The following is a 23,747-nucleotide window of genomic DNA, read 5'->3' as shown; positions in this document are numbered from 1 at the left end:
TAAATCTTTTGATGACTTTGAACCTGTTTACCTTAAAGGAAATGTTGGTGCAATAACAATATAAATATCAAACTTGATTGATAATTTTCACAAGCAAATTAAACAACAATGCAATTTAAAACTCACACTTAAGGGTCACGTAACACACAACTGCTTAACGTCTCATTTAAAACTAATCTGCATATCAAATTCATCCTAACCTTTATTTATGTAAATAGAATTAGTCACCACAGCAAAACAACTGTAATTAAAAACAGCAGTTGTAGTCTAGTACATCAGTTTGTTTGTAGCTTCCACACATCCAGCACTGACTAAAAAACATTTGGAAACAGTTATTGGCACTTTTGTGGAAAACATAAAAGGTATAGCAACGAGCAGCATAGTTGACTAATGTCTGCACACGTGCCATCTTATATAGCCTTACAAAAAAATACTGTGGTTCAACCGGGCACGTGCATGTAGCTGTGTGTGTGTGTGCACACATTAGGGAGTATTCCAGTGCTTAAAAGCACTAGAAGTCTGCTCAGCACATCATGGAAGCACCTCCAAACAGCCATGGCAACAATCAGAAAATGTTGCAGCAGATTTGAGCTACCCCCTGCTGGACATATTCTCCTTTAAAGAAAAGTTTCAGTTTCAGAGTTAGCGCTGCCTCTTGCTTATTACATCACCTTCGAGTCACAAAAATAGTGAAGATGCCAGCTTAAGGCTTTACAATGCACTTTGTTAACCAGTGTGAGGTCTATCTTTTATGTACAGTCTGTAGTCAAAACTCAGTATACGATAAATATTGAAAAGGCATCGTCTCTATCTCACAGCAACACAACAATATTCATATTTGCTTTTTCTGTTGATTTGTTGGGGATGGTTCAGCGCGGCTTAGCGTACACCTTAAAAGGGTAGGGTGTGCGAGTGGCTCCGGTGACTCCTTCTGTACTCAGCTTGACTCCATCCAGAGTGGAAAAAATAAACTTCTGAAACAAACTGACAAAAAACAGGAAGAGTTCCATCCTTGCCAGCCCCTCACCGAGACACGCACGCCTTCCTGGGAAATGAAGGTGACTCTGGTTATCACCCCATCTAACCAATATCATAATTACGGTTTATATGTTAAAATTACCTGCAGAGAAAGGTAAAAATGCTCCCCTCCTCACAAACTTGCCCTCGCAATCTAGGAAATGTTCAGGATTAAAGGTGTCTGGAGTCTCCCATTTATTCTTATCAAACAGCACTGAAGTCAGGTTAGGCATCACAGAGGTCCCCTGCACATAGACGACAGCAGTCACATTCAAAGATAGTATTCAAAGTGCTGGTTTATACAGCTAGGCAATGTTTGTAAGAACAAATATAAGAAAAAAAAAAGACCATTTTATCTTGAAAACAGGACAAAGAACCCTGCCTAAAATCTCATGCAAGGGCTTGTTGACAGTAAACACTTGCTCAGTGCTAACACTGTTAAGGGGGTTATAATCTGGGAAACGACACATACTGTTTTGTTAAGGTATAGCCAGTGTTGGGAAGGTTACTTTTAAAATGTATTCCATTACAGAATACAGAATACATGCCCCAAAATGTATTCTGTAACGTATTCCGTTACGTTACTCAATGAGAGTAACGTATTCTGAATACTTTGGATTACTTAATATATTATCATGCTGTTTACAACTACATGAATGTACTATTGCTGTGATTTATTACTGTTACTGAAGGTCCGCGGCTCCGATCCGTAGTAAAGGGACCTCTGGCTAATACGGTGGGTTCTGTGTCGGGCTCGTAGCCGAAAACTAGCTTTACTTTGTTGTCTGGGTAAACTTTGCTAGCGAGAGACAGTGAGAGGCGTTGAAAGGCTGCTCCAACGGAACTTATTGTTTTTGGAGGAAAACACGAACACGGTGTACAGTCGAGTCTTAATAGCTTACTTACAGCTGGGCTCGTCAGGCTCTCTTCTTGGCTGCAGTGGTTATTATTATATTTACATGCTTCCAGCTCCCGTTTTTGCTCGATGACAGCTCATACTTTTCCTTTTTCTCCCTCCCTCGCTCACAGACACATAACGTGTATGGCAGTCCATTCTCCCTGCAGCACGGACTACACTGCCTATGATGCTATATTCTTTAGAGCTACCTGTAGCATTCTGCCTATTAGCTTAGCACGACAACAACAAAAAGGCCTCTCTCACCCAGGAAACACGCAGAGAGAGAGCGTCACCCTGTAACCATGGCAACCGTAAAGCTGCCACCTGGAACAACAGAACGTAGCTGTCAAACAAAACCCAAACAGTCCTGACCCGCCAAAATATGAAACAGGAAAGTACTGCGTATAATCCATTTATTTCAACAAAGTAACTGTATTCTAAATACCACCTTTTTAAACGGTACCTGTAACGGAATACAGTTACTCATATTTTGTATTTTAAATACGTAACGGCGGTACATGTATTCCGTTACTCCCCAACACTGGGTATAGCCTATATATTTAGCATGTATCATTATTAGCGACCTTGCTCTCTTTCAGAAAAAAATGTTTTCCCATTTTGGCATCTGCAATGCATTTGAAAGCAACAGTCAGTTTTAAGTTGCAGTGTGGCCAGTGGAAAAATAGAAATCTCAGTCTATTACTATTTTGGAAATAGAAAAGTATTTTTGTAAAAAGCTAAATTATTTTGGGCAAATGCAAACCTTGTTTTTGGTCTCCAACGTGATGGTTTACCTGGATGAAACCAACGCATGAACTTGAACTAAGCAATTTTTAATCTTATGTAGGGGGCTTAAGCTGCTGTGTTCTATGAGCAGACCAGATGCACCTTGGGTATGAAGTAACCACCCAGGATTGTGTCCTTGGCGGCCATCCTGAGTCCATTGAGTGGAACGATGTTTCCCATCCTCTGGATCTCGTGGATGACAGCATCAGTGTAAGGCAGGTTGGGTTTGTCTGCCATGGTGGGCTGACGGGTCTGTCCGATCGCTCTGTCGATCTCTTCCTGGACTTTACCTAGGAGTCAAATTATATTAACTTGTTAATTAACAGGTATCTGTGTCATATAATTATTTTGATCTCTGACCTGGATGGTATTAAAAACTAGTTTTGCTCTGAACTTACACTGGATCTGAGGGTTCATGATGAGATAGATGAGTCCCCACTGCAAAGTCTTTGAAGTGGTTTCACTGCCAGCCAGGAACAAGTCCAGACAGCACAGACTCAGGTTTTCTTCCTCAAAGCCCAAATGACTGTTTCTGTTGTGCTAGCGAGCAAAGCAAGGTATCAAAAATACAAGTTAATAAACAGATTCTATTTATTACTGTTATTATTATTTTGGTTGAACGTAAACAGCATACTTTCTCCTTTATGAGGAAGCTGTCAATGTAATCTCTCGGGTTGTTGGGGTCCAGATCTAACTTGTGTTTCTCGATCTCTTCCCTGATAGATGCCACCAAAGATTTGGAGCTGCTAAAGATGCGATTGTGAGGCCCCGGCAGGTGTTTCATCAGTCCTGGGAATGCATCATATAGCTGTTAGGGGAGGAAATTGAAAAAATGTATTCAGTGGTGGGTTACCTTTCAATATTTTCAGGAAGAAAAAAATTCCACTGACACAATTTGTGTCTTACTAGAGCCCATATGGAACCTTCCAGATAGGCCATCTCAGTCAGATTGCTCAGCATGACCTGGAAGTTGTGGTCACTGTAGTCAAATCGTCTCCCAAACACTATCTTGCAGATGATGTTGGAGACAGCATTGTTTAAGAACGGCACTGGGTCGAATGGCTCACCTGAAGGCAGGAAATGCGTTTAGTCACAGTACACTGTGTGTGTTTTGCTTTCACTCATTGCTGTCTCTTGACCTTTCTCCTTTTCCATCGCGTCCTTCAGATGTTGACTTTCATCACAAATACTCTGCTCTGTCGACTCCTTAGCTAAACCAAAGGTGCGTAAAGTAGTCATGGCAAAACGTCGCTGTCTCCTCCACACCTTCCCATTACTGAAGAAAAGACCCGCTGAAAGGAAAAGAAAGCAAAAATTACTGAGGTGCAGCTCAGAGGGTGACCTGACTGCTTTGTTGCAGAAGTAACTTCAGTAACTTAAAGAAGTCCAGACGCTTTTCTTTGCAAGCTCCTTTGACTACGATGACCTGGATGACTGAGAACCTTCACAGACTTGTTGCTGAAGTATTGCATTTGCGTATTCTTTTTGTGATTCACCTGAGTTCCCTGAATAAATTCTGGTCACCATCGGGCTGTAAGGCCGGTCCACAAAGTTGTCCGCTTGTGTTACTAAAGCTTCCTTCACCATCTTCCACCCGGACACAAACACTGTTTTGTGCCTTCCCAGACGTATGCAGAACACATTCCCATAAGAATCAGCAAGCTGTGGATGCAGCAGCAGACAATAAGTGGCCTGTTGTCTAGCATGTGATTCTGATAAGATGCATAGCACAACCTGTTGTTAACACTATAACTTAGTATCTGCAAGGTATTTGGTATTGTTTTATTATTTGTCCAGAGTGAAATATGAACATTTTGTTAACTTTATTATTAATGTTCTCTTTAAACTATTCTACGTCAGATAAAAGTGTAACTAAAGAGCGTCAGTGTCAGCGGAAATCCTGAGGTTGCCCAAGTGGACTTTTAAGAAATGTGTAAATGCCACAATGATGTCAGCTTACCTTGGTTAGGTAAATATGAGGCTGTTTGGCATCAATGTTGAAGATGTTTCCTAAAATAGGTAGAGCTGGAGGGCCTGGAGGAAAGCCCGGTGGATCCTTATCCTTACGAAAATGAAAATATACCATAAGGAGGCCGGCAAAAATAATAAGCAGCTGCTCCTTTATATCAAGACAAAGAAACAAATCACACAGCTGCATTGTGAAGCAGAGTAAAACTAAGTGATCAGGACCTCAGCTCCAGGATCCCTTCCTATTTAGAGATGGGCTGGTACACTGCTGACTCACAGCTTGGGTATATATAATGATCTGTGTGTGTGTGAAAGTTTGTCTGATGCTGGGTCAGGCCTCAATTATTACAGATTCTACTAAAAAGTAGCACAAACATTTTTGTTTTATGTTCCCATTGTTGATGTGAAATCTTTACGTACATACGTGAACGGTTTTCAGCAAACTGATATAAGGGAGAAAAAAAACTTGAATAGTAACACAAATAGTTAAATGTACTGGTGCTTACATACATAAGTATAGCAGAGCCTTTAAAGCGCTTTCTACTACCAACCACATTCACAAAGCACTTTGATTATCAGTGTTGGGAAGGTTACTTTTAAAATGTATTCCATTACAGATTACAGAATACATGCCCCAAAATGTATTCTGTAACGTATTCTGTTACGTTACTCAATGAGAGTAACGTATTCTGAATACTTTGGATTACTTAATATATTATCATGCTGTTTACAACTACGTGAATGTACTATTGCTGTGATTTATTACTGTTACTGAAGGTCCACGGCTCCGAACCGTAGTAAAGGGACCTCTGGCTAATACGGTGGGTTCTGTGTCGGGCTCGTAGCTGAAAACTAGCTTTACTTTGTTGTCTGGGTCAACTTTGCTAGCGAGAGACAGAGAGAGGCGTTGAAAGGCTGCTCCAACGGAACTTATTGTTTTTGGAGGAAAACACGAACACGGTGTACAGTCGAGTCTTAATAGCTTACTTACAACTGGGCTGGTAAGGCACTCTTCTTGGCTGCAGTGGTTATTATTATATTTACATGCTTCCAGCTCCCGTTTTTGCTTGATGACAGCTCATACTTTTCCTTTTTCTCCCTCCCTCGCTCACAGACACATAACGGGTATGGCAGTCCATTCTCCCTGTAGCACGGACTACACTGCCTATGATGCTACATTCTTTAGAGCTATACCTGTAGCATTCTGCCTATTAGCTTAGCACAACAACAACAACAAAAAGGCCTCTCTCACCCAGGAAAAACACAGAGAGAGTGGCACCCTGTAACCATGGCAACCGTAACGCTGCCGCCCGGAACGACAAAACATAGCTGTCAAACAAAACCGAAACAGGCCTGACCCGCCAAAATATGAAACAGGGAAGTACCGCCTTGTAATCCATTTATTTCAACAAAGTAACTGTATTCTAAATACCACCTTTTTAAACGGTAACTGTAACGGAATACAGTTACTCATATTTTGTATTTTAAATACGTAACGGCGGTACATGTATTCCGTTACTCCCCAACACTGTTGATTATATACCTGAGCACTTTGTCTAGCATTCACGTGCATGCATACACACAACAATACTTTGACATGCAGACTAGAGGAGCACTGGCTTGTAAAAAAATCTAATGTTAAAATGGGGAAAGAAGCTAGTTGAATGTGTAGTTGTGGCTTTGCATATGCGGTTTCTTGTGTAACCAGTGAATTAAATCAGGTGTGCGACACAGATTGGCAAACAACTAGTTATGAATACATTTTATTACTAAAAGTGTACATTACAATTTGTCGTTATTGCAATTTAATGATGGAATATCCTTGAATTAAAACACAATATAGTGATTCGGATGCACATGTAAAGAAAATCAGGTAATCTTTGCAGGCAGCAGTGATACAGCAATGAAATGAAGATATTAAAATAAAAAAAAATCCATCCTTCATTAAAATACTTTTTCTCGGTCTTGACTCTTAGTCGTTGGTTAAATGGCTCAGTGAGATTTATCGAGCCTTGGCGTGAACCTTGAAGGGTTCAGGCACACGTATAATTCCAGAAACTCCCTCTGTACTCAGCTCCACTCCATCAGGGACAGAGAAAGTGAACTGCTGCAGCAGGCCAACAAAAAACAGGAACAGCTCCATCTTGGCGAGGCTTTCACCAAGACACACACGCTTCCCTGAAAAATTCGCAAACACATACACGTGCAGGTTTACAACCTGTGAATGATGTTTTTTTCTTGTTCAGGTTGTGCTAAAACAAAACACTCATTGTGGGTTTTACCTGCAGAGAAAGGTAGGAATGCTTCTCTCTTCACAAACTTCCCATCAGCATCCAGGAAGTGTCCTGGGTTGAAGGTGACTGGTGTCTCCCATTCAGTCTTGTCAAACAGCACAGAGGTGAGTACAGGCAACACACTGGTACCCTAGAAAAAACCCACAAGATAACAACAAGATGCACTTTAACAACAACACCTGACAGAACAAATATGTGAAGCTTAAAATGTATATTACATGTACCTTAGGTATGTGGTAACCATCCAGGGTTGTATCCTTGGCAGCAACTCTGAGTACATTGAGAGGAACAATATTTCCCATCCTCTGAATCTCGTGGATGACGGCATCAGTGTAGGGCAGATTTGGTCTGTCAGCCATGGAAGGCTGGCGGGTTTGTCCAATCACGTTATCTATCTCTGCCTGGACTTTCTCTGTGAAGGAGAATTAAAATAGTTCAGAAGAAGCCATATTTCAACACCTGTCTGTTACCATAGCACAATTATGAGTCTCAGTCTGTGCTTTTTTTGGTCTGAGTCACTTACTCTTTGTTGTTATTCTTTATTAGTAATATCGTGGTTATTTTGTACACCTTTGTTTTTCTTGCTCATGATGTTTTCTTTTGCCACTTTACACACGGGACAAACTGTTGGTGGTGAGGACACTCGTAATAATGAATGGAACACATTCTGTTCCTCAGAGACAAAGGGGGAGACAACAGGGCTGCTGAGCTGGAGCTAAGCAACCAAACACAAACATATAAACTCTGCTCCAGCTGTAATCGCTGAGAGTGTGAGGTTCTTGGGCAATAAAAAAAAGGATGAGCTTAGTGCAGTGATTCAGAATTTAGTGCTATGTGCGTCATATAAACTTGTCTGAAATGTCAATCAAGCCTTTTATTTGTCACATGCAATGTTTACACCTGCAGTGAAATTGGACCCCCCCGACCATACATACATAGCAAAGATATGACGTGGGAAGACAGGTCGGAGACGGGTAGTAATATGGAAAAAAAACAATGGGCAAGTGGAGGAGGGGAAAAAGAGACCTCTAGTCATGCTGGACTCCTTATGGGAGGTCAGCATGAGAACAGAAAACAAAATGTGTTATTAGTTGTTAGCGTTAGAAGTATATTGTCCCATCTGCCTCTCCTCTGCCCAATAGATGGCTGCCCCCTCTGATTCTCGTTCTTCCCGTTAACCGTGCTTATTCATAAGGGGTCATCTCATCTGCTTATTCATAAGGGGTCACTTCTCTCACCCCAACCGGTCGCAGCAGATGGCCGCCCCTCCCTGAGCCTGGTTCTGTTGGAGGTTTCTTCCTGTTAAAAGGGAGTTTTTCCTTCCCACTGTCGCCAAAGTGCTTGCTCATAGGGGGTCATATGATTGTTGGGTTTTTCTCTGTATCTATGAAGCGCCTTGAGGCGACTTTTGTTGTGATTTGGCGCTATATAAATAAATTGAATTGAATTGAATTATTGGGGTTTTCTCTCTATTATTGTTTGTCCTTTTTTTTTTGAAAATAAAGCACCTTGAGGATACTGAGATTATAATTATTGAACTGAAATGAACCTCATGCATAGGTTAAAAAGGAGTGATAATTATTTAATCATTTAACTCTATTTAACTTCGCCTGCTAGCACATGCTTCACATCACTTCCAGTTTTTACACTGTCCAAATCAATACTGACATCATTATTCTAGTCCAATCATATTCTCGCTGCCTTCATTGAGCCAATCATCATCCACTCTGTGTGCTTTAAAGCTCTGTACTCTTCTGTCATTCTCCCTTTCAGACTCCACACCTCCACCTGACCTGAGTCACTCAGGTAGAGGTAGACTCTGTCCTAACTCCTATCAAAACCGGGATTCTGTTCTGCCACGATGGGTCATCTGAGTTCAATCACCAAATATAAAATGATTAATTTCTCTGTCTCAATAAATCAAGTCCAGTTCTCTCCTTAATGAACTCACACCTTCCCGGTTGACAGTACAACAGCCCCTGCAGAACATTTTGGGTGCAATCTGAGTGGCAAGAAGAACGGTGAAGTAAATGCACTGTTGGTGAACAAAAAGTGGTGCAATCGTCAGCATGTTTGTGTGAAGAACTGTTTCTTTGGTCCAGATATTGAATTGATAGCTGCTGGATTGCATCCATACTAGTTCCTGTTATTGTTGTTACTGTTCACATTTACAATCATCTGATCCATTGCGACATGACTCACGTCACTGCTAATTCAGTATTTTAGTGTGTTTATGATTTTTTCTGAAGACAGTTCTTGATCTGCTGTGTGCAAATGCTGCTAATGCATGCAGGGCCATTGCATTTCCCATCCTTATCAGATGAGATCAGAATTTGGTCCTATTGATACTGATGTAGGTGCCTCTTTTAAACAACACCCTGTACACACTACAAGTTGCTAGAAGATGGATAGATGAACCTATGGAGATGTTGCAGAGCTACTTGGAGCCTGCAGACTAAAACCACATGGAGAGGACATTAACAGTACAAGATGAACTGTGGTTTTCATTGTGAACAGTTACTCCTGGGAGCAATACACATTTCTGCACTCAATTTGAACTTGTCCGGTTGTTTGTATTAAACACCTGTAAAATGAACAGTGGCTTGTTTTGGCTGATGTTAGGATTTGTTAAAAGTAAATCATCTCACATCTGGTGTTTTGGCTATTTTAAAGCTCCATATAAGGGCTTATAAGCCACCCACCCTGGACATCAGGATCTCTGATCAGGAAAACCAGAGCCCACAGCAAAGTGGTGGCTGTTGTTTCTGTTCCAGCCACGAAAAGATCAGCAGAGCACAAAACCAGGTTGGTCTCAGTGAAGCCCAGGTCAGATTCATTGAGCTGCACAGAGATATTGAAAAGTCACATTTGTCAATTAATATTAGAATGGTTCATTTTTACAGTTCAGTTTGTGCAATGCAGTGTCCACATACATTCTCCATCTTGATAAGGAAAGCGTCGATGTAGTCTCTTGGATTGTTGTGATCCAGGTCCTTCTTGTGGCTCTTTATCTCCTGAGCGATGAAATCTTTGACTATGTCGAAATAGCTGAACATTTTGTTATGAGGACCTGGCAAACGCTTCATCACTCCAGGGAATGATTCATAGAGCTTGTTAATAACAAATAATAAGAGACAGTTTTATTCAAAGCATTATAGCAACAGCCTAGTATTTACAGAGGGGAAATCTGTCAGAGAAAAAGCACAGCATGCATGCTTTTGTTATACTCTGGAAGAAGTAAATTGTTTTTGACTTACCTGACCCCATATGGAGCCCTCCAACTGAAGACTCTCAGACAGATACTTCAGCATGAGCTGGAAGTTGTGGTCACTGTATTCATATCTTTTCCCCATCACCAGCTGGCAAACTATATTAGACACAGCATTGTTGAAGAGACCTGCTGCACTGAAAAGTTTACCTGAAGAAGAAGAAGAAGAGACAATTGTTACAGGTTACTTTTTGCTCCCTTGTGCAGGATTGTGAGCTTATGTTCCACTTAAAGTAAAGCACCTTTCTCCTGATCTATCTCCTCCTGCAGGTATCGGATCTCCTCACAGATACACTGCTCCATGCGGTTTTTCCCCAGGCCGAAGTCTCGTAATGTAGACAAAGCAAAGCGTCTCTGTGCCTTCCATTTTCCACCGTTGCTCGCGAACAGACCATCTAAATACAAACATGCAGATTTGGGAGTTAATAACTGGGAAACAATTCCTGCACTGAATGAGAGGAAACAGAGAATAATTTCTTAACCTGTGGGTCCCGAGTAAAACCTGTCAGCCAGGGCACTGTATGGTCGATCCACAAAGTTGTCAGCTTGCGTCACCAGAGCCTCTTTTACCATCTTGTATCCAGAGATCATTACCATTTTATCCCTGCCGAAGCAGAAACTGAACACGTTCCCATAGACTTCAGCCAGCTACAAAAAACACAACAAACACAAAGGATGAAATAAATATGTTTGGTTTTATATGTGTAAACTGCTCTGCTCAGAAGCCAGAAATCCACACTCACAATTTGACTAACAAATGTAAATATTCAAAATCCAAATCAAATCACATCAACTTTTGTTTTCTCATTGTTAAGAGTGGTAAACAAAAAAATAAATTTTCGTCTTCAAAAAAGGAGGACAAACTTCTTGGAAGGGCTGTACCACACAGCAACATTAATAAAGATTTTTTAAAAGTTTTTCTAAAGTTCATGAATGTAGACCACAGGCACTGTGCATGGATTGTTTCTGAAGTATTCTCTCCTCCCTGTGTTTAAGTAGAAATAAGAATTATTTGTGAGTGTAACATGAACATCTCAGTTTCTGTCTTGAAAGTAGAGCATGTAGACACACCAGCACACAACAATATATCCAAATAAACAAAGCAGTACTATAAACAGCCAATGGCACTCAATACTGAGAATCCACTTAAGATAATACAAGTATGACTCAATACCTTGGTAAAATAAATATGTGGGTGCTTCTTGTCCACAATCTGGAAATTCCCAATAAAGGGTAAAGCGAATGGTCCTGGTGGAAGATTCCTTGGATTCCTGTTTTTGAGGTGGTATGTGATCAGAAGGAATAAAAAAATAGAGAGTAAAACCCCCTCAGTGTTCAGCAAAAAGCTGGAAAACCACATAGTTAAAGAGACAGAGAGCAGCAGCTGAAAGTCTGTAATCTGTCTTTTCCAGGCACAAAGCCGTGTTTTCGTAAGCCTGTCACGCTTGGCTAATTCTATTTGTTAGCCAGAAGTTCAGGTCAGACGAGTCAAGAAAAGGTTCATAATCAGGGGCGATTTTAGCCCAGTTTTGGAGGTGCTTCAGCACCCCCAAAATGAATCAAAGCACCCCCAAAGATGTCTTACTTTTTTTGAAAATATTTGCTGTTTGTGGGACACACTACTAAAAGTATAAAAAGCATACAGTACTTAATTGAGATGGAACATTATAACAACAAAAGTATAGATAACCCCTCCCCCCTCCCAAAATGGTTTGTTCCAGCTCGGCTCTCTCCTACTTGCTTTAGCGCCGTTGCTGCCAGAGCGATGGTGGCTGAGACGCAGCGGAGCAGAGGTGGAAGTGCCTGGCTTAAAACAGGACATATTAGCTGCATTTAACTTTCAGTTACTCTTTATATAGTTAGATAGGAGTCAGACCATGTTTCTTTTTAACTGAACAACATTACACCAGGTAACCTGCTGTGTTGAAAATAGGGTTGCCACAATTAGTCGACTAGTCACGATTACGTCGACTATCAAAATCATCGACGACTGATTTAACAGTCGACGCATCGTTTGAAGCTTTGTAAGATCACAAAAGACGCAGGAACAAGTAGTAGAATTTAAGAGTGTAATAACGGACTGAAACAGAAGATGGCAGCACTGCATGTACAAGGATGCCAGCTGCCGTTAAACCCCGAAGAAGAAGAAGGAGCTGTGTCCCAGAATTCATAGCGCAGCCCAGCTCAGTTTCCAACAATGGCGGCAGCTAGTTAGTTTTAATATTACTCTTATTATTCTTTCTGGGTCACAAAATAAACGTTTAGCATATTTTCAGGCGAGAATGTAGCTGTGTAAACCTCAAATATCTGCTCAGTTTATCAAGACACCACATATTTTCAAAAGCGCTCCGACGTTTTCGGAGACGTCTGTTATCCACTAGCTTGATAGTTAGCCGGGGGCAAGGCTCTCTAGAGCCCGTGAGAACACCGGACTCCGGCAAATTGTTTTCAAACCCACTGCGGTCTTTCGCTACTCAGGTTAAACATATATAAGTCACTTAGATAACTTAAAAATGTTATTGTTTGGCTTTTTTTAGTATTTTATTTGTTCCTGAGTAAATCGGTTTGGCTGAGATTAAAGTTATAGTTTTTACACAGCTGAATAAACGTCAAGCAGACAACTGATTATCAGAAGTGTGAGATGCTCGAGAATATACTCCGGTGTCCCGTTATATTTTAGATAACAATGAGTTTATTAAACTTCACCGAAACAATCTGCAAATTTCATTCAAATTTAATAAACTATCATCTTGTCTTTATTTTTAGTTAGCACATACCTTAAACACTTAGAGCTGTAAGCTAATGATAGTTATATGAGAGCAGATGCATGCTGGTGCAATAAGCTGTACGCTGTACATCCAATGGATGCATGATCTGATTAGTCGACTAATTGCAAAAATAATCAGTGACTAGTCGACTATCAAAATAATCATTTGTGGCAGCCCTAGTTGAAAACGTGTTTTCCGACGATGTTTGCTCTGTAGTAAAATTAGCGATATTTGACTGCCCTGTTGATCTCATTGAAATGTATACAGCCTATTTAAAATCTAAAACTTAACAATGTCCGTAGCCTGCTGTTGTTACCACTGTCCTGTTTGAAATGTAATGAGAGAAACTGGTTATTTGCCATATGTGCATGTGCCGATATTGAACCCAAGGTACTAACTAGCTAACTGACTGGATGCCCATTAACCTTATAACTCCTGTTGTGTGTGTGTGTGTGTGTGTGTGTGTGTGTGTGTGTGTGTGTGTGTGTGTGTGTGTGTGTGTGTGTACAGATTGTCAGTCCAAAGAGGGAGAGAGGAAAGAGGGGAACATGAGGGCAAAGTACAAGATCAGGAAGTACCAGGTAAGAAAACAGACAGGGAGTACTAACAGGCAAAACAGTAACTGTTTAACTGGCAAAGAAAAAGAAAGACAAACAACTAATACAAACAACTCATACAATCTGGAAGTTGTGTTCTCCCTATATTAAAGCTGCTATACAGAATCTGCAAAACAAACTGGGTTGTCAGCCCTGGCACTGCATTACCATATTGAGCTTCAGTCAGAGGAAGTCACGGTTGCCAAAGACTTTATAAAGCTCAAGAGTGAGGCTGGTGCCATTCCAGATATGTTAACATTGTATAATCTTCTGGATAATCAGATCGTCCCCAAACTGAAAACTGTTATTCAGGTTGCCCTAACAAACCCAGTTAGCAGCTGTAGCTGTGAAAGGTCTTTTAGTGTCTTGAGTCAGCTCCATACCTGGCTGAGAAGGACCATGGGTCAAAGCAGACTCCAGCACCTGGCTGTGATGTCAGTTGAGAAAGAGATGCGTGAGAGACTTGACCACCAAAATGTGATAGACAGATTTACCAACCTCAAGGTGAGGCGACATAGGTTAAAAGAAAAGAAAAAATCTGCAGAGCCATAGTAGTATCTGCAGTAAAGATCTTTTCATACATTGTATACATTGTACCAAAGGCCAAGTGTCTCCATTTTCTAATAATATTTTGTATATTTCAAGGACTCTTCTATTTTTGGAGTGTATTTTTTATGTATCTGTATTGTATTATACATACACTTTAGAAGTGAATCTCTGTCCAAAAAAATGCACACAGTTTACTTTTTACTCACTATGAGCATCATTTATCATTTTTCCCCAGTAATTAAGGTTAGGATATGTATTTTTTTTTTTTAAATTCCAATCCATTCTTCTTTGGCAGCATTTTAATAACCTTGATCAGATTTGATGGTTTTGTTACAGACTTTTCAAAAAAGTGTTTTGCTATTCTTTCAAAAATGTGGGGATTAAATTGTGTTAAAATGTACAAAACAGTGATGTCGTGTTTTGTGACGAGGACCCAGGCACAGAGAGACTTGATGAATTTAAGAAACTTATGATTTAATAAAGAAATTTGCAGACTTGCATAGAGAGGGTAAAATTATGATGACTGATAATGGAGATGAAGACAACAGACGATGAGGACAGGGAGGAACAGGGGTTTAAATGCACCAAGGAGGCAGTCAGACTTGAACTCGGGACAACTGGAGGCATTTATGGATGCAGGGACTGACAGAGACGGGGAAGAAGTCTTATTGTGATGAGTAAAGTTTACCTTGCCTGGATGGGCAGCTCTCTGGGTGCTCAGCACCCCCAAAGCTCTGATCCTAGAATCGCCCCTGGTGCTTGTCCTTCTTGACCTTAGTGCAGCATTCGATACTGTTGACCATAATATCCTATTAGAGCGATTAGAACATGCTGTAGGTATTACAGGTATTGCACTGCAGTGGTTTGTATCATATCTATCTAATAGACTCCAATTTGTGCATGTAAATGGAGAGTCCTCTTCACACACTGAGGTTAATTATGGAGTTCCACAGGGTTCAGTGCTAGGACCAATTCTGTTTACATTATACATGCTTCCCCTAGGCAGCATCATTAGAAGACATAGCATACATTTTCACTGCTATGCAGATGACACCCAGCTCTATCTGTCCATGAAGCCAGATAACACACACCAATTAGTTAAACTGCAGGAATGTCTTAAAGACATAAAGACTTGGATGGCCACTAACTTTCTGCTTCTTAACTCAGATAAAACTGAGGTCATTGTACTCGGCGCTGAAAAGCTTAGAAATATGGTATCTAACCAGATTCTTACTCTGGATGGCATTACCTTGGCCTCCAGTAACACTGTGAGGAACCTTGGAGTCATTTTTGACCAGGATATGTCCTTCAACGCACATATTAAACAAATATGTAAGACTGCGTTCTTCCATTTGCGCAACATCTCTAAAATTAGAAATATCCTGTCTCAGAGTGACGCTGAAAAACTAGTTCATGCATTTATTACTTCCAGGCTGGACTACTGCAATTCATTATTATCAGGATGTCCAAAAAACTCACTGAAAAGCCTTCAGTTAATCCAAAATGCTGCAGCAAGAGTCCTGACAGGGACTAGAAAGAGAGAGCATATTTCTCCTGTTTTGGCTTCCCTTCATTGGCTTCCTGTTAAATCCAGAATTGAATTCAAAATCCTGCTCCTCACATACAAGGTCTTAAATAATCAGGCCCCATCTTATCTTAATGACCTTGTAGTACCATATTACCCTAGTAGAGCACTTCGCTCTCGCTCTGCAGGCCTACTTGTTGTTCCTAGAGTATTTAAAAGTAGAATGGGAGGGAGAGCCTTCAGTTTTCAGGCCCCTCTTCTGTGGAACCAGCTTCCAGTTTGGATTCGGGAGACAGACACTATCTCTACTTTTAAGATTAGGCTTAAAACTTTCCTTTTTGCTAAAGCATATAGTTAGGGCTGGACCAGGTGACCCTGAATCCTCCCTTAGTTATGCTGCAATAGATGTAGGCTGCCGGGGGATTCCCATGATGCATTGAGTTTTTCCTTTCCAGTCACCTTTCTCACTCACTATGTGTTAATAGACCTCTCTGTATTTAATCATATCTGTTATTAATCTCTGTCTCTCTTCCACAGCATGTCTTTTATCCTGTCTTCCTTCTCTCACCCCAACCGGTCGCAGCAGATGGCCGCCCCTCCCTGAGCCTGGTTCTGCCGGAGGTTTCTTCCTGTTAAAAGGGAGTTTTTCCTTCCCACTGTCGCCAAAGTGCTTGCTCATAGGGGGTCATATGATTGTTGGGCTTTTCTCTGTATCTATGAAGCGCCTTGAGGCGACATTTGTTGTGATTTGGCGCTATATAAATAAAATTGAATTGAATTGAATTGAAATGGACTAATACTAATATGGAAACTGAACTAACTGATTGAAGGGGGGATTGTATTGATTGTATTTTTGTCTCATAAGTGTTGTTAACATTCTGCATATTATTGAAGTTGCTGATGAGACTGTTATGTGTTGTGTTGTAATAAATGCCATAGAGTGTTCTTTATAAGACAGCATAAGGAGGTGTTCTAGTTTTCTTGTTCCTCTTCTCCTCATTGAAAGTACCTAGAATATCCATGTCCCTATCAATTAAGGGATCGATTACATATATATATAAGAATTTAACTTTGTAAATTGAAACTGTCAGTTATATGAATGAACACTTTTGCATATTCAGATGTGTTTCATAAGGTTTTCAGTGTGGAATATGTATGTGGTCTGATTAACTGATTAAATTTGGTCTATTATGTACAGTTGTATAATTATGCAGAGTTGTCATAGGACAAGAGATGTACCATACCTCTCACAGAGAGCTGTGCTCCAGCTACTCTGCAACCCTGAAATGGATAGGAAGAAGAAAATGGACTGATGGAATAATAAGCTGGACTGCCTTTTCCCCCCTGATTCTGTATTATTTAGGCCTCCATGGTCTCCCAGGACAACAGCTCAGTTGTAACAGTCAAGTTTCACAGTTGTAGAAGCATGAGGGAACCTTTTCCCCCTGTTCTTTAAAGGTTAGTGAATGGTAAAAACAAACAAACAAACAATAAAACAAAAAGTGACATTCTGTGAGTATTGCACTCGGGTGTATGGATGTCTGTGACAAAGGGGAGGGGACAGCCGATGATCTTCTGCGCTGTGTTGACCACTCTGTGGAGCCTCTTCCGCTCAGCCTGGGTGCAGTGCTTCCCTTAGGTAGTATCATTTAAAAGGCACAGCATACATTTTCATTGTGATGTCGATGACACCCAGCTTTATTTGTCAATAAAGCCAATTGACACACATCAATTATTTAAATTGTAGAAATGTCTGAAAGGCATAAAGACCTGGATAATTTCCCGCTTTTAAATTCGGATACAACTGAAGTTATTCTACTCGGCTCAAAAGATATGGTATCTAGCCAGATGCTTACTCTAGATCGCATTAGCTTGGCTTCCAGTAACACTGTGAGGAATCTTGGAGTCGTTTTTGACCAGAATATGTTCTTCAGTGGTGACATTAAACCAATATGTAAAACTTTTCTCACAATTGCAAGAAAAATTTAATTCTCTTAAAATCAGAAACATCCTTTCTTAGAGTGATGCTGAAAAACTAGTTCATGCACTTATTACTTCTAGGCTGGACTTGTGATTCATTATTGATGTGTGGTCCTAAAAACTCCTAGAAAGCCCTTCAGTTAAATTGATTTTAAAATCCTTCTCATCACATATAAGGGCCCATCGTATCTTAAAGACCTCATAGTTCAATATCACTCCAGTAGAGCACTTTGCTTTCAGACTGCTGGCTTACTTGTGGTTCCTAGGGTATTTAAAAGTAGAATAAGAGGCAGAGCCTTCAGTTTTCAGGCCCCTGTTCTGTGGAACCAACACACAGTTTGGATTTGGGAGGCAGGTATCCTTTCTTTCGAGTTTAAGTTTAAAACTGGAGGTGACTGTTGTCTGATTTGGCGCAGTATAAATAAAATTAAATGTAACTGAATTGAACTGTTAGGGGAGGAAATAAGGAAGTTGTTTTGCTGGTTTAACTCGCAATATTCTCTATAAGAACGCACTTTCACTGGAACAATAACCACTGATCTGCATCAGTCATCTGAATCACACTGTGTCTCAGTAATTTACTTGAATGTGTACAAAAACTCTTACTTGTGGCTTTATGCTTGAATGTGGTCATACAAAATAGTTTTATTTGCATCTTACTAGAACCCATATGGACCATCCTAGAGTCATCTGAGTCAGATTCCTCATAATAATCAATGTATGTGTATCTGTGTATGACTTCCATGGCAAATACTCTTTCCTTTTGGCCTCTTACCCAGACCAGAGGTATGTAATGTTGCCATGGCAAAATGTTGCTGTCTCCTACACACCTTCCCACTGCTGAAGAAAAGACCCACTGAAAGAAAAAGAAAGCAAACATTACCCAGGTGTGGCTGAGATGACGGTTTTACTTCTTTATTGCTGATGTACTGCATTTGTGTACATAAGATTTGTGTGACTGAATCACTCCTTCCTAGTTAGAGATGGGCTGGTACACCGCTGACGCGGAACTTAATAATCTCTGTGCCTGTGAAAAAAGCTTCCAGCCAAAAGAAACATATTTTCCAGTAAAAACTTCATTTGTTTAGAAGGCTAAACAGTAAAATAAAATAAAAAATTAAAACTCCACACAGAAAGACCCCGGCCTGATGGTGGAACTGAACTCAGGACCTTCTTGCTGTGCAGCAACAGTGCTAACCACCGTGCCACCGTGCTGCCATTTTTCATAATTCAGCGAGTCTTGGCGTGAATCTTGAAGGGTTCAGGCACACGTGTAACTCCAGAAACTCCCTCTGTACTCAGCTCCACTCCATCAGGGACAGAGAAAGTGAACTTCTGCAGCAAGCCAACAAAAAACAGGAACAGCTCCATCTTGGCGAGGCTTTCACCAAGACACATACGCTTCCCTGAAGAATTCACAAACACATACACGTGCAGGTTTACAACCTGTGGATGACTGTTTTTTTTTCTTGTTCAGGTTTTGCTAAAACAAAACACTCATTGTGGGTTTTACCTGCAGAGAAAGGTAGGAATGCTTCTCTCTTCACAAACTTCCCATCAGCATCCAGGAAGTGTCCTGGGTTGAAGGTGTCTGGAGTCTCCCATTCAGTCTTGTCAAACAGCACAGAGGTGAGTACAGGCAACACACTGGTACCCTAGAAAAAACCCACAAGATAACAACAAGATGCACTTTAACAACAACACCTGACAGAACAAATATGTGAAGCTTAAAATGTATATTACATGTACCTTGGGTATGTGGTAACCATCCAGGGTTGTATCCTTGGCGGCAATTCTGAATCCATTGAGAGGAACAATATTTCCCATCCTCTGAATCTCGTGGATGACGGCATCAGTGTAGGACAGATTTGGTCTGTCAGCCATGGAAGGCTGGCGAGTTTGTCCAATCACGTTATCTATCTCTGCCTGGACTTTCTCTGTGAAAGAGAATTAAAGGAGTTCAGCTTTAACTGTGGGAGAAATGTTTACTTTTGCTGGCTTTATGTTTTGGCTACTTTAAAACATATGAAGCCCAGCATGTCACCCACCCTGAATATCAGGATTTCTGATCAGGAAAACCAGAGCCCACAGCAAAGTGGTGGCTGTTGTTTCTGTTCCAGCCAGGAAAAGATCAGTAGAGCACATAACCAGGTTGATCTCAGTGAAGCCCAGGTCAGATTTGTTGAGCTGTTCAGACAAATGAATAAGTTACAGTACACAGTCACAGTAACTGGTAGAGTGCAGTTTGTGTAATGCAGTGTCCACATACATTCTCCATTTTGATGAGGAAAGCATCAATGTAGTCTCTTGGATTGTTGGGATCCAGGTCATTCTTGTGGCTCTTTATCTCCTGAGCAATGAAATCTTTGACTATGTCGGCATAGCTGAACATTTTGTTATGAGGACCTGGCAAACGCTTCATCACTCCAGGGAAAGAGTCGTAGAGCTGGTCGGTGATGAGAGGAAGTTAAATTTATAAATGATTAAGACAAATCCCACGCATACCATACTGCTGTCCCTTTTTCACTTTCTGAAATTCACTTACCAGACCCCATATGGAGCCCTCCAGCTGAAGAGTCTCAGACAGATACTTCAGCATGAGCTGGAAGTTGTGGTCACTGTATTCATATCTTTTCCCCATCACCAGCTGGCAAACTATATTAGACACAGCATTGTTGAAGAGACCTGCTGCACTGAAAAGTTTACCTGAAGAAGAAGAAGAAGAGACAATTGTTACAGGTTACTTTTTGCTCCCTTGTGCAGGATTGTGAGCTTATGTTCCACTTAAAGTAAAACACCTTTCTCCTGCTCTATCTCCTCCTGCAGGTATTGGATCTCCTCACAGATACACTGCTCCATGCGGTTTTTCCCCAGGCCGAAGTCTCGTAATGTAGACAAAGCAAAGCGTCTCTGTGCCTTCCATGTTCCACCGTTGCTCGCGAACAGTCCATCTAAATACAAACATGCAGATTTGGGAGTTAATAACTGGGAAACAATTCCTGCACTAAATGAGAGGAAACAGAGAATAATTTCTTAACCTGTGGGTCCCGAGTAAAACCTGTCAGCCAGGGCACTGTATGGTCGATCCACAAAGTTGTCAGCTTGCGTCACCAGAGCCTCTTTTACCATCTTGTATCCAGAGATCATTACCATTTTATCCCTGCCAAAGCAGAAACTGAACACGTTCCCATAGACTTCAGCCAGCTACAAAAAACACAAGCATGAACAATATTACCTGCCATCTTACCCTCCGACCATACATACATTACACAAAACATCACATGGGCAAGACAGGTCAGAGAGGTATAACAATCGAAAATGGACCACATGAGGAAAGATAAGGAGAAAAAATAACTCCCCCCAGACTGAGCTCCAACAGGGAGATCAGTTTGAGAACAGAAAAAAACACCTCTGCACATAGCACATGAAAAAACTCTTAATACACCAAAGAAACACATGACAAGCAACAGGGGTGGGTAAAGGGTGCAGCATCGGAAGGGAATAAGCGTCGAAGGCGTTTGGAAAGGGAGGGGGGGATTAGTGTGTGCATATCAGTGTATATGTATGTGTGTGCGTGTCCATAGTTCAGCTGAGACAATTCAATTCAATTCAATTTTATTTATATAGCGCCAAATCACAACAAAAGTCGCCTCAAGGCGCTTCATAGATACACAGTGTCCTTCGCCCTGCGAGGCTAAGTAAACAGTCTTCCAGCCAACCCAGGTGGCGATATTCAGCCACTCTTTCTCACATTCTGTCGGGGATAATTACCTTTGCACTACACCTGCATTCAGCTGAGACAGAAAGGTGTTTCCATGAGTGACCAACGAATTACCCCACTGAAAATTCATCCAGATGAACAGAATCCACTTTTTGATTTCCTTTCCTTTTCGATTGAGCATACATCGAGACATTCACAAGTTTTTTTTGGTTAAGCATTTTTGTTCGCTGTGTGAAAACAAACTAAATTATGTGGAAAAGCTACAAGTTTACAAACTTATTAAGTACACGGGTATTTTTGAAAACAAAGATTTTCCGTTTTCGTTTATAAAAACATAAAAGCCAAAAACGAAGGAAAACGCTGCTAGGAACATGCCAAAGCAGCAGGTGGCGCTATATTCCTATCCGTGTAGAAATGTTGGCCAATCAGAAGTCTAGAAGCCTCGGTGGGAAAGAGTAAACAAAGATGGCGCATAGAAGCAGAACTGAGTCAATGGTCGTGTCCAAATTCATGGGCTGCATCCTCCTGAGGCCGCATTTGTAGACCGATTACGTCACAGCGACGCGCCGAAGGCTGTCCAAATTCGTAGACTCCTCCAAATGCAGCCGACAAATGCGTCCTCCTTTTCCCCGAATTTGAAGGATGGGTCGGGTGTGTCCTTCTTGGCCCACCATATCCCAGAATTCATAGCGCGGCCCAGCCAAGCTCCAGTTTCCGGCAATGGCGGTCGCTACTAAGTTTTAAAATTACTCTTATTAATCTTTCTGGGCCACAAAATAAACTTTAAACATATTTTCAGGCGAGAATGTGGGTTAGCTCGTTAATAATTAAAAATGAACACAAAAAACGGAGAAAGATTTCAGGGTCCATTTTCGATTTTCGTGCCGTGGCGCTGACAACCGGAAATACTCTGAATTAAGGGCGGGAGTAGATCGAGAAGGCTAGACCGTCCAATTCCATAGCCGTTTACTTCCGGCCTACCCGACCTCCTGAGGACCCGGCCCACATAGACCGCGAAGGCCGGGTCCTCAGGAGGATGCAGCCCATGAATTTGGACACGACCAGGAACAGTAACTGTGTGTGTATATGTAAGCATTTAAACACTGCAGAGAGTAAAATTAACAGTAACAGTATTTTGTCTACGTCCGCCATTGTAGAAATTCATTTCACCGACACAATAACGTGGCGCACAGTGTGACGTCAAAAAATGCGCACACCTTTGACACTGCATTTTCTCCATTTACCTCGTCCACACATAACGGGATCTTTTGAAAGTATCCACCCTGGCAGGAGTTTTTTCTTTTTAAATCTCCGTTTTCAGTGACCGAAAACGCCGTTTACGTGTGGACGAAAGGTGCAAATGTATGTGTGGACATAGCCTCGGACTACAGTAAAAACGCCCTTAGTTTTCATGGCTCTGATATTCTCTGCATAGATGCATGCAGTTGTCCTTCCTTCCGTGTTTCAGTAAAAAAAAAAGAGAGAGAGGAGAAATCTGCCTCAAATGCGTACGATATCTTCCACAAGGGTAAACTAAGATTTACAAATGTGTACAATGATTTGGGTGTAACCTTTAAGGACAGACAAGCGCCTGCTTCAATCCACACACAAATACACAGAAATCTGAAGACACGTAAAACTGTTTTACAGATTTGAAACCCTTTTAAGGCATATTTCCCTCCATAGAACATTGCATAAATATCTCAATTTCAAACACACCAGCACACAAGAGCATACAAACAAACAAAGCTATACTACAAAGTACACTCAATACTAAATGTAACAGAAGTGTGAATCAGTACCTCAGCGAAGTAAAGATGCAAATGTTTCTTGGCAATAAACTGAAGATTCCCGAGGAGAGGTAAAGCAAAAGGTCCAGGCGGAAAATTTCTTGGATTCCTGTTTTTGACGTAGTATGCGATCAAAAGGATAAAGAAAAATGAAAGTAAAATCCCCTCACTGCTCAGCACAAAACTGGAAAACCACATCGTAACAGAGAGCGAAGACGTGAGCAGTACGATATCTGTATTATGTGCGTCCTCGCGGATGCAACACGCCTGGTTAACTCCTTTTGTTAGGTATAATTTCAGGACAGACCAGTCGTCACAAAGTTGATATATGAGCTTTATCTGCAAACAAAGGTGAATGTGATGTAGTCAGTGGCGATCCTAGCCTGTTTGGTGCCCTGGGCGAACACTCCCTCTGGCGCCTGGTGACTTTAAATCATCAAACTGCTGCAGAGGAGGGGTGACACAGTGAACTCTCTGGGCGGCACGGAGGCGGGGAGGCAACAGGTGTACGGGACTGTGTTAATGAGGGAGATGTCTTTTTGTGTGCCCACAGGAGCTAGTGATGGCCAAATGAAGCTTTCTGAAGC

General features: G+C 41.2%; 3 protein-coding genes across 4 annotated transcripts; all 3 read right to left on the bottom strand.

Moving 5' to 3' along the window:
* Positions 1-294: 294 nt before the first annotated feature.
* Positions 295-4,859, bottom strand: LOC102780881 (cytochrome P450 2J6-like). Its single transcript, XM_006790110.2, has 9 exons — positions 4,662-4,859; positions 4,198-4,363; positions 3,841-3,993; positions 3,608-3,768; positions 3,336-3,509; positions 3,100-3,241; positions 2,804-2,991; positions 1,121-1,262; positions 295-1,045 (listed from the first exon to the last, which is right to left on the bottom strand). Exons 1-9 carry the CDS (start codon positions 4,857-4,859, stop codon positions 870-872), a joined length of 1,500 nt encoding a protein of 499 aa, XP_006790173.1. The 3' UTR covers positions 295-869.
* A 1,566-nt stretch (positions 4,860-6,425) lies between these two features.
* LOC148095995 (cytochrome P450 2J4-like) lies at positions 6,426-11,681 on the bottom strand. The gene is made up of 9 exons (XM_087836653.1): positions 11,406-11,681; positions 10,714-10,879; positions 10,474-10,626; positions 10,221-10,381; positions 9,897-10,073; positions 9,666-9,804; positions 7,188-7,375; positions 6,952-7,093; positions 6,426-6,847 (listed from the first exon to the last, which is right to left on the bottom strand). Exons 1-9 carry the CDS (start codon positions 11,589-11,591, stop codon positions 6,672-6,674), a joined length of 1,488 nt encoding a protein of 495 aa, XP_087692779.1. The 5' UTR covers positions 11,592-11,681; the 3' UTR covers positions 6,426-6,671.
* Positions 11,682-17,820: 6,139 nt separating this feature from the next.
* LOC148095994 (cytochrome P450 2J4-like) lies at positions 17,821-23,511 on the bottom strand. Of its 2 annotated transcripts, none has more exons than XM_087836646.1 (9): positions 23,173-23,511; positions 20,688-20,853; positions 20,448-20,600; positions 20,195-20,355; positions 19,919-20,095; positions 19,698-19,836; positions 19,399-19,586; positions 19,163-19,304; positions 17,821-19,055 (listed from the first exon to the last, which is right to left on the bottom strand). In XM_087836646.1, the coding sequence occupies exons 1-9, from the start codon at positions 23,356-23,358 to the stop codon at positions 18,880-18,882; spliced, it is 1,488 nt and encodes a 495-aa protein (XP_087692772.1). In that variant the 5' UTR covers positions 23,359-23,511; the 3' UTR covers positions 17,821-18,879. The 2 variants fall into 2 exon arrangements, with proteins under 2 accessions (XP_087692772.1, XP_087692773.1); XM_087836647.1 differs by having other exon boundaries at positions 19,919-20,098; positions 20,198-20,355.
* Positions 23,512-23,747: the final 236 nt, after the last annotated feature.

This window comes from Neolamprologus brichardi, chromosome 23 (assembly GCF_056152115.1).
Source record: "Neolamprologus brichardi isolate AB-2024 chromosome 23, ASM5615211v1, whole genome shotgun sequence".
In the NCBI taxonomy this organism is placed as follows: domain Eukaryota; kingdom Metazoa; phylum Chordata; class Actinopteri; order Cichliformes; family Cichlidae; genus Neolamprologus; species Neolamprologus brichardi.
This window is presented reverse-complemented; position numbering and strand designations above follow the sequence as displayed.

What these genes read in the sequence shown, in the direction of transcription:
- LOC148095995 (XM_087836653.1), bottom strand. Translation starts at nt 11,591, where the DNA reads ATGTGGTTTTCCAGCTTTTTGCTGAACACTGAGGGGGTTTTACTCTCT. An exon ending in CACATATTTATTTTACCAAG is followed by an intron (nt 10,880 to 11,405) that starts GTATTGAGTCAT and finishes TGTTTTTTGTAG; the next exon opens with CTGGCTGAAGTCTATGGGAA. An exon ending in TCCTTATCAAGATGGAGAAT is followed by an intron (nt 9,805 to 9,896) that starts GTATGTGGACAC and finishes ATCTCTGTGCAG; the next exon opens with CTCAATGAATCTGACCTGGG.
- LOC148095994 (XM_087836646.1), bottom strand. Translation starts at nt 23,358, where the DNA reads ATGTGGTTTTCCAGTTTTGTGCTGAGCAGTGAGGGGATTTTACTTTCA. An exon ending in TGCATCTTTACTTCGCTGAG is followed by an intron (nt 20,854 to 23,172) that starts GTACTGATTCAC and finishes TGTTTTTTGTAG; the next exon opens with CTGGCTGAAGTCTATGGGAA. An exon ending in TCCTCATCAAAATGGAGAAT is followed by an intron (nt 19,837 to 19,918) that starts GTATGTGGACAC and finishes TTGTCTGAACAG; the next exon opens with CTCAACAAATCTGACCTGGG.
- LOC102780881 (XM_006790110.2), bottom strand. Translation starts at nt 4,859, where the DNA reads ATGCAGCTGTGTGATTTGTTTCTTTGTCTTGATATAAAGGAGCAGCTG. An exon ending in AATTTATTCAGGGAACTCAG is followed by an intron (nt 3,994 to 4,197) that starts GTGAATCACAAA and finishes TTTTCCTTTCAG; the next exon opens with CGGGTCTTTTCTTCAGTAAT. An exon ending in AAGGTTCCATATGGGCTCTA is followed by an intron (nt 3,510 to 3,607) that starts GTAAGACACAAA and finishes CTCCCCTAACAG; the next exon opens with CTATATGATGCATTCCCAGG.